This window comes from Triticum aestivum, chromosome 3A (genome assembly GCF_018294505.1).
Source record: "Triticum aestivum cultivar Chinese Spring chromosome 3A, IWGSC CS RefSeq v2.1, whole genome shotgun sequence".
Lineage (NCBI taxonomy): Eukaryota > Viridiplantae > Streptophyta > Magnoliopsida > Poales > Poaceae > Triticum > Triticum aestivum.
In genome coordinates this window covers 600428966-600442984 of record NC_057800.1, presented here as the reverse complement: position 1 = coordinate 600442984, position 14019 = coordinate 600428966, and the positions used below count along the sequence as shown (strand labels likewise).

Sequence of the window (14019 nt, the reverse complement as noted above, 5' to 3'; positions counted from 1 at the left end):
TTTTCCTTCCCATCATACTCACGAAAGATATTAAAAAGATTAAGCGTATGAGGTAGACTCAACTCCATTTTTTTTATTTTCTTTTATAAACTAAACTAGTGCTAAAACAAGAAACAAAAAGATTTGATTGCAAGATCTAAAGATATACCTTCAAGCACTCACCTCCCCGGCAACGGCGCCTGAAAAGAGCTTGATGTCTACTACACAACCTTCTTCTTGTAGACGTTGTTGGGCCTCCAAGTGCAGAGGTTTGTAGGACAGTAGCAAATTTCCCTCAAGTGGATGACCTAAGGTTTATCAATACGTAGGAGGTGTAGGATGAAGATGGTCTCTCTCAAGCAACCCTGCAACCAAATAACAAAGAGTCTCTTGTGTCCCCAACACACCCAATACAATGGTAAATTGTATAGGTGCACTAGTTCGGCGAAGAGATGGTGATACAAGTGGTATATGGATAGTAGATATAGGTTTTTGTAATCTAAAAATATAAAAACAGCAAGGTAACTAATGGTAAAAGTGAGCACAAACAGTATTGCAATGCGTTGAAACAAGGCCTAGGGTTCATACTTTCGCTAGTGCGAGTTCCCTCAACAATAATAACATAATTGGATCACATAAATATCCCTCAACATGCAACAAAGAGTCACTCCAAAGTCATTAATAGCGGAGAACGAACAAAGAAATTATGATAGGGTACGAAACCACCTCAAAGTTATTCTTTCCAATCGATCCGTTGGGCTATTCCTATAAGTGTCAGAAACAACCCTAGAGTTCGTACTAGAATAACACCTTAAGACACAAATCAACCAAAACCCTAATGTCACCTAGACTCTCCAATGTCACCTCAAGTATCCGTGGGTACGATTATACGATATGCATCACACAATCTCAGATTCATCTATTCAACCAACACATAGAACCTCAAAGAGTGCCCCAAAGTTTCTACCGGAGAATCACGACGAAAACGTGTGCCAACCCCTATGCATAGGTTCATGGGCGGAACCCGCAAGTTGACCACCAAAACATACATCAAGTGAATCATGTGATATCCCATTGTCGCCACAGATACGCATGGCAAGACATACATCAAGTGTTCTCAAATCATTAAGGACTCAATCCGATAAGATAACTTCAAAGGGGAAACTCAATCCATTACAAGAGAATAGAGGGCGGGGAAGAAACATCATAGGATCCAAATATAATAGCAAAGCTCGCGATACATCCAGATCATATCACCTCAAGAACACGAGAGAGAGAGAGAGAGAGAGATCAAACACATAGCTACTGGTACATACCCTCAGCCCCGAGGGAGAACTACTCCCTCCTCGTCATGGAGAGCACCGGGATGATGAAGATGGCCACCAGAGAGGGATTCCCCCCCCCCTCCGGCAGGGTGCCGGAACGGGTCTAGATTGGTTTTCGGTGGCTACGGAGACTTCTGGCAGCGGAACTCCCGATCTATTGTGTTCCCCGATCATTTTAGGGTATATGGAGATATATAGGCAGAAGAAGTACGTCAGGGGAGCCAAGAGGGACCCACGAGGGTGGAGGGTGCGCCCAGGGGGGTTGGGCACGCCCCCCTGCCTCGTGGCTTCCTCGTTGCTTCCCTTGCGTGGACTCCAAGTCTCCCGGGTTGCTTTCCTTCCAAAAATAAGTTCCGTGAAGTTTCAGGTCAATTGGAATCCGTTTGATTTTCCTTTTCTGCGATACTCTAAAACAAGGAAAAAACAGAAACTGGCACTAGGCTCTAGGTTAATAGGTTAGTCCCAAAAATCATATAAAATAGCATATAAAGGCATATAAAACATCCAAGGTTGATAATATAATAGCATGGAACAATCAAAAATTATAGATATGTTGGAGACGTATCACTTATATGCGGTACTACCGCCCCAAGGTTCATGTTTTGTTGCTCCTTTTCCCTTTTTCTTCCGCCCGAGCGGTAGTACCGCTCGTGTGCGGGCTGAGCACATAACGGTTGGATTTTCCCCCTCCTATAAAAGGGGGTCTTCTTCCCCAATGAACCTTATCCCTTTGAGCTCGTGTTCTTTCCCCATTGTTGACCTTCTTCAAGCTTGCTAACTCTCAATCCCTCCATGGATTCTTGCTAGTTTTTGAGGGAAAAGAGAGAGGAGATCTAGATCCACATTTCCACCAATCACTTTCTCCTCTATGTGAGGGGAACCCCTTGGATCTAAATCTTGGAGTTCTTCGTGTTCTCTTCTTTGTTCTTTCTCTCATTTTCCTCCCTAGCATTTGTTGCTTTGGTGGGATTTGGGAGAGAAGGACTTGGGCACTCTCTGTGCCTTTGCCATTGCATTTGGTGCATCGTTTTGAGTTCTCCACGGTGATACGTGGAAGTTACAAGTTGAGAAGGTTATTACTCTTGGGTGCTTGGTACCCTTGAGCTTGTTCCTCTTGGGTGCTTGGGCTCCCTAGACGGTTGAGGTCACCTCGGAGCCATATTCCATTGTGGTGAAGCTTCGTGGTGTCGTTGGGGAGTTAACCCCAACCTTTGTGGTGTTTGGAGATCAATCATTGTGGTGTAAAGCTCCAAGCAAGCGTCGGGGTCTCCAATTAAGTTGCGGAGATCGCCCCGAGCAATTTGACGGGTTCCGGTGACCGCCCCCAAGGGTTGCCAAAGTGTACGGGTTCGGTGACCGCCCCCATGGGTTGCCATTTGTACGGGTTCGGTGACCGCCCCCAAGGGTCCCTTAGTGGAATCACGACGTCTTGCATTGTGCGAGGGCGTGAGGAGATTACGGTGGCCCTAGTGGCTTCTTGGGGAGCATTGTGCCTCCACACCGTTCCAAACGGAGATTAGCATCCGCAAGGGTGTGAACTTCGGGATACATCATCGTCTCCGTGTGCCTCGGTTATCTCTTAACCGAGCCCTTTACTTATGCACTTTACTTTGTGATAGCCATATTATTCTTGGTCATATATCTTGCTATCTCATAGTTGCTTATCTTGCTTAGCATAAGTTGTTGGTGCAAATAGGTGAGCCTAGTTGTTTTAGGTTTTATGCTTGACAAATTAACTGCTAGGTTTATTTCGCATTTGTTCAAGCCTAAACCATAATTATTTTAAAACGCCTATTCACCCCCCCTCTAGGCGACATCCATGATCTTTCACACACTGATGTCATTGCACGAACCTGGCGTGCCAAAGAAAGCATGCCAAATCCACAAGTCCTGCGATGCCACTGCTTCAAGTATGATGGTGGCTTCTTGTACATGACCTTGGTATTGTCCACGCAAACCTTTTGGACAGTTCTTCCAGTGACAGTGCATGCAATCAACTGAACCTAGCATACGGGGAATCCTCTTGCTGCTCCAATTGCCAACAATTTTTTTGTGTCCTCCACAGTTGGCCCTCTCGAGTACTCTGGTCCGAACACCTTCACCGTAGTGCATGCAAATTGCACCGTGTTTTCAAGACCATGGTCTCCCCCATCCAGATTCCTGCATCAATTGCATATGTTGCTTTACAATAAGCAAGCATCCTGACATCGGCAGTGCTTTTTTACAGAGGAGAGAAAGAAAGTTTTTCGCAACAATCCTTCGTCAGCTTGAAGTTGCCATCAACCTTCTCTGCGCCTTCCACTACCCGCAAGAACAAGTTTATGCTCATCTAGTAGCGACGATGAAAGAAGGTTCCGTGGAATGTTGGGACAACTGCGAAGTAGTCCATGAAAAGTCGTGTGCCGGCAATCCTATCACGCGGAATCACTCTCCTACCCTTGATGGAACCCTTAAAGTTTAGGACGTGCTCCTCTACCTTCTCGAACTCCTCTTGGATGCTCATCATCATCATCATCATTCCAGCATCCTCATTGTCTGAATCCAACGACGCGATGAACTTGTTGAATATGAATTCGTCAAGATCATCGTTTCCATAGCCATCATTCCACGCCGAATCCATTAGAGACCTAGAAATAATGGCCCAAAGGATCAAAAACCGGCTCGGACATTTCACCGAACACGTAGAGTGCAGGGTGAAAATATGGGAGAGTTTGACGTACCGGGGTGCTGTCCGGTGGCGGCCTGGTCGGCGGCGGTGTGCGTTGGGGCGTCCGATGGCAAAGCCCTGAGTTGGAGTAGGCAACGGAGGATTGATACCTGCAGAAGTCTGATGGCGGCAGTGCGCAGAAGGGTGAACAAAGAAAAAAAAAGTAACGCTCGAGCAAGGAGAGGGGAGCCGGATATGATCAAATTGGCACGGGCCCCAACGGCCAGTCCTACGTGACGGACGCGTCCATGCGTCCCGTAGCCGTCCCAGATATGAGCCGGATATAAGAAGGTTGTTCCATAGCCGCCCCAGATATGAGCCGGGTATGAAAAGGCCATCCCATAGCCGCCCAAGATACGGGCCGGTTGGATGACATTTTTTCATTCCGAGACTGATCATGTTTGGAACGGGTCTGGCGTCCGGTTGTAGATGTTGTTTGCTGGGTGCAGAAAGCCTGGAAGGGAAGAGAAAAAGGGCCGGCCAGATACTCCTTTCGCCACAGTTTTCGCCAGGAATGGACGCAGCACCGTGCGAGCGTTCCGAAAGAAACTTTGGTGCGTCGACGAGAGGTAGGCAAAAACCCATTGCCTCTCTCGACGAGGTAGGTATGCCGGTCTTGCGGTGCTGCCGAACTGATGACACTCCCTTTTTCCAGATCCAGCTGCCAGTGCAGACCAATCTGTAAACGCAACCGAGGATGGCTGCTAAACTAATAAAAGCATCTCTTCATGCTTTCAGCGTGGACCCTCGCTACGCTAACAGAGACATTAACAAACCACATGGCACTGTTGTACTAGTACCATACTGCTGCGAACGCTCGTAAATGATTGGCAGAAGAATGAAAAAATACTCCAAATTTCTGCCGGTATACATACACTGCAGTAGTACTTTGGTATGGGTTTGCTGATGAATTTTCTGCTCTAATAGATGAATTATCAGCTACTTTCCGTCTGGGTTTATTTGACCCCGTTTTATTTGGGTCAAAGCTTGGTCATAAATTTAACTAGTAAAATATAAACTACATGACCTAAAAATAATGTTGTGCAAAACTTGTTTTGAATACAAATCCAATAGTGTATCTTTTGTGATATATACCTCATATTTTGTTGTTGTCATAGATAGTCAAATTTTGATATTATATAGTTAGAAATTCTCATGTATGTTTGCATGTTGTCGTGAGCCTTTTCCTGCACATGTTGCATGCTTGTATGTTGAGAGAATTGGATTAATGCAGCTATCTATTTAGATATTTAAGATACATATGTTGCAGAGTATTCTGTCTGAGTGTGTAAACAGGGGTTCATATTTTTACTTTTTTCTTGGAAATTGAGGCACATCAACTGATAGAGGACTATTTATGATCGTAACTCTATAGCCGACACATGAAACATAAGGACCCCCCTAACTAGCATGCGAGTCCAGGCTAATACATGCTTCTTTTTTGAAAGGGTACAGTAAGTAGCACATATACAACCACACCGCAGCAGTTTTGTGGTTTTCTAAAGCACATTACATACGCAAATGCTCGTATATACACGCATACACTCATTGATATGGACGCACACGTGCACACCCGACCCTCATCATAGGCACGTCGTAGTCGACGGAAACATCTTCTCCCATTGAACGCGCATTGCCAGGACTTGAACCTTGGTAGGCTGGGGTTACCACTATCCTCCAAACCATCCAACCATAAGTTGGTTAGCAACAGTTTTGTGGGTTGTAATCTCAAAAGAGAAATGTATATTTTGCACTAGCGAAGTTTATCGTTTCTACGCCTAGGCGCAACAACAATGTTATGAAAAAATATACGGTGAAAACCAAGTAAAATCCATGCTTGAAATGTTTAAAAGACACTTTAAAACATTGTGTCACATGCTTCGGATGTTTTACAAATATGTAAGGTTTCAAATTCAAATTTAATTTCACTTAGGAGCTAAAAAATCATCATCAAACCCAACAATTTTACATGTTTCACATTTGAGGGTTGCTGAATTTTGTTTTTTCATAACTCAAACACGAACTCGCGAAGTTGAATTTGAAACTGAAATCTTCTTTTAGGGGATTTGAAACTGAAATCTAACAGGGCTTTAGAACGTCTCATCTCCAATAACTTCATTTTTAGATTTTTTGAAACACGACTATCACTTGGTTTTCACCGGATACTTTCTCCGATGTTTTGCCGTACTCTAGGGGGAACTATACTCTTTTTACATTTCAGATATTATTAACACGTGATGGACAAGACTTCAACCCAACAAGATAAGGTCGTATTTTCTCGCAAAAAAAAAAACAAAACAAGATAAGGTCGTCTTGCCTCTCCCATTGGCTGGCTCCAGTTAGGCGTCTTTTACTATCAGCACTGCTAGTAGTATATCCAGTGAGCATGGCCCACGTCGTTTTCATTGTTGTTGAGAACGCAAAAGGGATCAGAGGTGCCTGCTTACCTAGGCACAAACTTTTTCTGAAAATGACCTACTTAGGTACAATCACCAAGAAAGAAATATCGGCCGAGCATCCCTTGAGGGCAGGGCAATACGGCATGACACCTTTGGGAGAAAGGAATATTTCCTGCAATTGCGGAGTAAAAATGTAAATGTAAACACCTGATCCAACTATCTTAATTTCTCTAATCTCTATGTATTTTAAACATAATTAATCACATACACGAATAATGTGCACGACACTAAATCTATATAATCGCACGCACACACTATATCGCTAGGAATGCACACACTATATCGCTAGGAATGCACGTGCGCGTGCAAATTTATGAACGCACAGACGTATACCTTATCCATATGCACACACACACATGCAAACTCGATTTCTATGAACACCTTCAAAAGACTTAAGTCAACACGTCATAGTACTGAAAATAAAAGACAGCGTAGAAAAGTCTGAAACAAATCCAAAAAAATATGCAAACACCTGTGTCAAGTCTAACACTTCAAACCTGATGGGTTGATTTTACCATAAGAAATCTGACCCTAAGCTATGCTTAGTTCGGCATATGTAGAAAGAAGCGTCGTCACCTAGTAAATCTAAGTATAAGTATATGGTACTAAACTACTCCGCATGTTCCTAAATATAAGTCCTTTAGATATTCCATACAAACTACATGCAAAGCAAAACGAGTGAATGTACACTCTAAAACATGTCTATATACATCCGTATGTAATCCTAAGAAAATCTCTAAAAAGACTTATATTCAAAAACGGAGGGAGTCCAAATTACTCGTCTCAGAAATGGATGTATCTAGAACTAAAATACATCTAGATACATCCATACCCGCGACAAGTAATTTGGAACGGAGGGAGTAATACTTAACGTCTTATATTATGGGACGAAGAGGTGTGATTTTATACAACAATAGCGATTTTTAAAGTTTTATTAGTGAATTTTTATATTCATTTCTATGACGAGTAATTCAAAACGGAGAAAGTATCTTAATCCTCATGGTTAAAAACAACGATTAGCCCTTAATATACTTTTGAAACCAACGAAGCTTTGTGGAGCAAACGAAATCAACGCAGCCCGATTGACTTGATTAACGTGTCAACATTACCGCGCCACCATTGATAAGTACTTTCGCCGAAACAAAACAAATTAGGTTAACACGAGCAGATAAGCATCAAGCCAGCAGCCAGAAATGCATGGAGACAAAAACAATTTACTACTTCTACTGACGACCAAGAGAAAACTCCGGGTGCACGTATGACAATTTACTACACTTCCGGCAGCTCGCCAGTTTAGCCGCACTCTCGCTGACCGCCGGGCCCACCGAATCCGCCCCCCAATCACCGATCCCCTGTTCCGCTAAGCCCACCCGGGCACGCCCACGCCCGCCCCCACGTACGTGCACGCGCCCACAAAGACCACCCGACCACCACCACCTCCCCCCTCCCTCCGGTCGCCTCCGGCCTTGCCTCGCCCCCTCGCCCCTGCCCCCGCCGCCTGCCCCGGCAGCCCGTCCCTGGCCCCCATGGCGGCCGCGGAGGTGTACTCGCCGACCGCGGCGGCGGCGGCGCAGCACCAGCAGCGCGGGAAGGCGGCGACGCAGGCGTGGCAGGCGGTCGTCGGCTGGATCGGCTTCCTCCTCCAGGTCCTGCTCCAGATCCTCCGCGGCACGCCCTCCTGCGCCCAGCTCCTCTCCTTCGTCGGCTTCCGCTACCCGCTCCTCTCCTCCGCCTCGGCCGCCCCCGACCAGCCGTCGCCGGAGGTGGCCTTCATGCCGCTCCGCTCCGAGATCCCGGCCGACGCCGCCCCCGTCCCGGCGCCCCCGTCTGAGCCCCTCCAGCGCCTCACGGTACGGGAAGATTCGGTTTTTCATTGGGTTCCTTGGAGCTATTTGCTGTTCCGGTCAGGGAGCAATAGATACTTTGGAAGGGGATGGATTCCATTTCGATAGGAAGTGGATGCAGGAGGAGTGTCTCCATCCAATTGCCGTCCATTTCTGTCTTCGGGCTGGTGAATTTGGGATTAGGCGGAGGGGTTGGTTTGAGCTAATTGGGTGTTCTTCCTGGTTAATTCAGTTAGCTTTGATTGATAGTGTGTTTTATTTGCTGCTGAATTAGTATATTTGCTATAAAGCAGGCCATTTCGGGTTGTTGGGTGGTAAAAAATCGTCTTCTCTGATTACGAGCACCTAGAGTCACTTGTGTTGCAAATCCAAAACAAAAGCTTAGTTGATGTTAGTAGCCACTTCAATCCCAAAACAAGGGCTTATTGATTTATTAGCCAACAACTGCGTTAATCTCATCTCTAGACAAGGGCTGGTTTAGAGAATTTACAGGATCCCGGTGTTGCTACCTTTACTGGATCAAATACCCCCTCCGTCCAGAAATACTTGTCCTAGAAATGAATGTATTTAGACTTATTTTAGTTATAGATACATCCATTTTATCCATTTCTAGGACAAGTATTTCCGGACGGAGGGAGTACTTAATTAGGCAATATATTGTTTCTGGTCACTGATCTTGTACTAGTCAATTTGCGAGAGACCATTTCTGGGAAACTTCTTGTCGCTGCTGTTGAGAAGATATCTGAGCCTGCCCCTCAATACTGGCAGCGTGATTGGATATGAATTATGATATTACGCATTTGGTCATGATAGATGAATCGGCATGTGTGCTGTTTTACTGGCACATACACTCATAACAGTGTTTCTTATAAGCATACTGTATTTAGTATGATGAGCTTATGGCTTCCCACAAAATAGAATCAACTGAATTAATATTTGTGTTAAAACTAAATCCAAGCCACATTTAGTGTGAAGTCAGCTTTAACGATTCTGCTATAAACTCATTCATTATCTCTGAACAAATATGGACTACCTTTTCAGGTAGTGCTTGACCTGGACGAGACTTTAGTTTCTGCGTACGAATCATCTGGTCTTCCTCCTATTGTACGCACCCAAGCTGTTGAAGCTGGATTACATTGCTTTGACATGGAGTGCATATCAACTGATAAGGTACCAAACTTCTGCTCTTGCTACTTTATTGTGTTATCCTTTTAATCATTACTGATAAAGGAATATTTTCTTGTGTGAGCTGTAAAGGATGTTGAAGGGAAACAAAAGGTGAATCATGTTACTGTTTTTGAACGTCCTGGTCTGCATGAGTTCTTGCAGAAAACTAGTGAGTTCGCAGATCTTATCCTCTTTACAGCGGGTTTAGAAGGTATGGTGGCTGCTAATATTTTATTCATCTCTCTCTCTCTCGTCACATGATCCCAATCAGCTTCCTCACCATACCTGTCCAAATTTCTCCTCAGGTTATGCAAGACCTTTAGTGGACATAATAGATGCTCATAATAGGTTCAAACTCCGTCTCTATCGTCCATCAACTGTTACTACGTAAGTGTTACAGAAACTTCCCCATAGGGATAGGATACAAGTGATTTTGTAACGTCGTGCTGCTGCTGCTGCGTCTTGATGATAGCCATCATTACTTTGCTTTCTGTCATGTGTACACAACTAATCAGTTGAATGTTACATGCAAACCAGCAGTTCTTTAGGTGGAAAAGCACATGTAGTTTATTTATAATTTGTATGAGTTCAATACTAGAGATTGGTCGTTTCCCATCAATTTGAGTGACAAACTGACAATATTAACACAATCCTTTCTTTTAAGGCATGCCATGCACTGAATGTACCATACAGTGGGTGATTACCTGAAAAGATTAGATTGAAGATGGTAATCTGCAGTGTTTGAGTAGTGTAAGGATTAGAGCGACGATGATATCTACAGTCTGCAATGTTGGGGGGGCATGACCCTGGATATCTGCGGTGCAATGCCAGCCATGAAGGGTGCCACACTGCAAAGGCAGGGTGGCCAGAATATAAGGGATTTATTGTCTCTTCTTCATGGTCCATCCATACCCTTCGTCATGCCTTATAGCGCCAATTTTAGAAAAAGAAGGAAGCAGCTCATCAATTCTGCTTGCATACAAGGCATGTCCCTGTGCTAGTCTTTAGTAATGAATCGATGGTGCTTTCTTCGGCTCTGCATGCATGTTTTTGCATGTAATACTTTGTTTGGAGTAGGACTGGCTGATAGTGCATATAATACTTGTTTGCCAATAACCTAACACAATACAGTAGCGGGCCAGTTCATTTTCTGATATCAGTGGGCGTGTACAATTTCAGGGAATACAGAGAGCATGTGAAAGATCTTTCGTGCCTGTCAAAAGATTTCAGTAGAATCGTCATTGTCGACAACAATCCGTTCAGCTTCATAGTGCAGCCTTTGAATGGAATACCTTGTGTTCCATTTTCAGCTGGACAACACTCAGACGATCAAGTAACTGATAATGGACACCCGTCATTCAATGGTTCCGGTCCACTAATTTGTACATGTTCATTGATATTCCTTTTTGTACTGTTTTTCAGCTGATGGAGGTTATCTTCCCGCTCCTGAAGCATCTCTCTGTCCAGAGAGATGTGAGGCCAGCCCTGTACGAAAGGTTTCATATGCCAGAATGGTTCCAAAAGCATGGGATCCCTCGAACTGATCAGGCTCTCTAAGACTTGTTTAGGTGGAGAAGAATCAAGTGCCTGCCACGCCATATGTCCCTTAGGGGGAGAGCACTTGTACATTATTATTTATATTCATTTTTAGATTCTCTTCCCTGATATAAGATCATGTCATTGTTCATACAGAATTGCCATGTCTGGAGGTAAAAGGAAATGTAATCTAGCAGAATGTCACATTTGTATTGGTGTCAACATCAATTGTTGTATATCACCTTTGTTGTAAATTTGCTTGTTGATAGCTCATTTAATCTAATGCACAGTTCAAGGTCTATAGCTATGATGTCAAGAGGCTACATCAACTGACATTTAATCAAGGTTTCAGTCAGAAATTATGTTTGTGGAAATTCGCAAACAAACAAACAAATTTGTTCAGGGAATTTTACCAGCATTTTTGCCAAAATCATGTGTTTATAAATCTAACCATCTGATATTTACATAGGCCTAAGACCAATAAGCATATAATTAAATCACTAAGGAATCACACAAGACTGGATTTTTAAGCTTGCTGACATTCAAATTTTGTCAGAGTCTCTTTAGCCTGAACTCTGGACATGAGAGGAGGCACTGAAGCTTCTTCCTTATCTGAGTTTCTGGGCGCGGAAATCGCTGGAGCTTCGTATCTGGCTGATAATCTGTGCGGCCTCGTCAAATCTGTATGCTCTCTCGTACACGCCGGCGGACACGAGATAGAGCTCCCTCTTGTCGATGCTGGGGTCATGGCTAAGCTCGCCGACCAGCCGCTCCAGCGCCTCGAAGTCCTGCTGAGCGCCCAGCAAGCTGAGCATCTGGAAGTGCACCCTGTCCGAGAACACGCAGCCTTCCTCCCTCAGCGCCCGGTACAGCCCCGCGGCCTTGTCGAACTCCTTGAGCTTGCCATAGGCGTTCATGGTGACGGCGATCGTCTCCGAGTCCGGCAGGTGGCCCAGCCTCCTCATCTCGTCGAGCACCTCCACCACGCTCCGGTGCCGCCTGTTCTTGGCGAACAGCGCCATCATCGCCCGGTGCACCGACGGGTCCTTGACCTCGCCGGTGTGGACCGCGCGGCGGAACAGCCACGCGGCCTCCTCCACCCGCCCGGCGCTGGCCAGGATCTTCATGGCCGTCTCCTTGGGGATGGCCTGGTCCGGGTCTCTAAGCTCGCGCAGCAGCCGCTTGGACTGTGACACGAGCCCCGCGCGCTCGTACGCGACCACCATCGTCTGGTACAGCACCGGGTCCATCTCCGTGCCGGACTCCCGCAGCTTGTCGAAGAGCTTGGCGGCGCGGTCCAGCTTCCCGGCCTTCACCCAGATGGAGAGGACGGTGGAGTAGGTGACGGCGTTGGGCTGGATGCCGCCGGCCTGCATTTGCTGCACCAGGCTCCCGGCCTTGTCGTCCTCCAGTGCCTTGCCGTGGATGGCAATCATGGTGTTGTACGTCACCACGTTGGGCCTGACGGCGGCGCCGTTGCTGGCGCCGTCGGAGGCGGTGCTGCACATGAGGCCGAAGAGGTGGACCGCCTCCCCGAACAGCCCGGCGTCGCCGTACACGCGGAGCATGGTGTTGTACGTGACGACGCTCGGCGGCACCCCGGCGCGGCGCATGGACCAGAAGAGCCGGTCGGCGTCGCGCGCGAGGTCCAGCTGCCCGTACGCGTTGAGCACGATGTTGAAGACGGAGAGGTCGGGCTTGACGCGCGCCACGGCGCGCATGTGCGAGAAGAGCGAGACCGCCGCGAGGTGCCGGCCGCGGCGCGCGAGCGCGGCGAGGACCGGGGCGTAGGACTCGGCGTCGGGGGCCACGCCGTCGGCGGGGACGTCGTGGAGCAGCAGGCGCTTGGCGTCGCGTAGCAGGTCGGACTTGCAGTAGGCGGCGATGGCGGCGTTGTAGGCCTTGAGGTCGGGCCTGATCCCCGCGGCGCGGAGGCGGGAGAAGAGCGCGAGCGCCTTGGGCGCGTCGCCGGCGCGGAGGGCGAGGTGGATGAGGTTGGAGAAGAGCACCAGGTCGGGCGCCACGGCGTCGGCCTCCATGAGCGGGAGGAAGGTGAGCGCGTGGTCGAGGTGGCCCGCGCGGGTGAGCGCCGCGAGGAGCGTGGAGTAGGAGAAGCCGTCGGCCGCGACGCCCCTGGCGCGCATCTCGAGGAGGAGGCCCGACGCGAGGCGGAGCTGGCCGGCGCGGCAGGCGGCGCGGAGCAGGAGGTTGTAGGGGACGAGGAGCGCCGACGAGGAGAGGTCGGGCGCGAGGAGGTCGAGCAGGGCGACGCCGCGCCGCGGGTCCGGGAGGCGGGAGAGGAGCGTGCAGAGGAGGCGCGGGGAGACGGGTCGGTGCGGCGAGAGCGCGGCGGCCAGGTCGGGGGCCGCGCGCGCGGCGGAGAGCGCCGCCACGAGGGCGGCGACGTCGGGGGCGTGGTCCTGGCGCTGGAGCTCCGCGGATTTGTGGCGGTGGAGGGGATGCGAGCTCGGGAGGTTGGGGTTTAGCCAGATGGACTTGGCGCCTGCGGCGGGGCCGCGGCGGTGGGGCGACGGGGAAGGGAGGGCGGCGGCCGCTGCTGCCGTCGGCGGCATTGGTCTTGGGGTGCGGGAGTGGCGCGGCAGCCGGGAAACGGATAGGAGATTTTTTGGCGTTGGCAGGGACGTTTGCGAGACGTATCGGGCTGGATTGGGACACCCGTCGGAGCAAAATGCCGCGTCGGAGCGAAGTGGCAGCATTCAGATTTCAGAACTTGTGATGGAGCGACAGGGTTGCGGCTTGACAATCGAGAGTTCACAGCCAAAATAGAGCCAGCAGCACTTAAACGTTCATATATTTTGGGTCAGCACGGTACATATATTTTGGGTCATTTAAGGCCATGTTTACAACGCCCTCGAACTGATCTGCACGTCTAAATTCTCGCAAACCAAAAACAAAATTGAGGGAGGTTTGTGGCCTTCTGAACAGCCGTCACGTAGGCGTTCCACGCCCCAGACCCAGCCAAAGTCAAGGTGGAGCTCGCA

At 48.1% G+C, this 14019-nt stretch overlaps 2 protein-coding genes across 2 annotated transcripts; one reads left to right on the top strand and one right to left on the bottom strand.

Annotated features, from left to right (window-relative positions):
- Positions 1-7870: 7870 nt before the first annotated feature.
- On the top strand, positions 7871-11318 carry LOC123062495 (CTD small phosphatase-like protein). Its single transcript, XM_044486033.1, has 6 exons — positions 7871-8320; positions 9356-9484; positions 9572-9692; positions 9787-9868; positions 10661-10814; positions 10904-11318. The coding sequence occupies exons 1-6, from the start codon at positions 7997-7999 to the stop codon at positions 11036-11038; spliced, it is 945 nt and encodes a 314-aa protein (XP_044341968.1). The 5' UTR covers positions 7871-7996; the 3' UTR covers positions 11039-11318.
- Positions 11319-11419: 101 nt separating this feature from the next.
- On the bottom strand, positions 11420-13758 carry LOC123062494 (pentatricopeptide repeat-containing protein At5g39980, chloroplastic). The gene has a single exon (XM_044486032.1). It carries the CDS (start codon positions 13732-13734, stop codon positions 11626-11628), a length of 2109 nt encoding a protein of 702 aa, XP_044341967.1. The 5' UTR covers positions 13735-13758; the 3' UTR covers positions 11420-11625.
- Positions 13759-14019: the final 261 nt, after the last annotated feature.

Bases quoted from the DNA above. Each gene is read 5' to 3' on its own strand.
- LOC123062495 (XM_044486033.1), top strand. From the start codon at position 7,997: ATGGCGGCCGCGGAGGTGTACTCGCCGACCGCGGCGGCGGCGGCGCAG. The intron at 9,485-9,571 runs GTACCAAACTTC...TGAGCTGTAAAG, and splicing joins AGTGCATATCAACTGATAAG to GATGTTGAAGGGAAACAAAA. The intron at 9,693-9,786 runs GTATGGTGGCTG...ATTTCTCCTCAG, and splicing joins CTTTACAGCGGGTTTAGAAG to GTTATGCAAGACCTTTAGTG.
- LOC123062494 (XM_044486032.1), bottom strand. From the start codon at position 13,734: ATGCTGCCACTTCGCTCCGACGCGGCATTTTGCTCCGACGGGTGTCCC.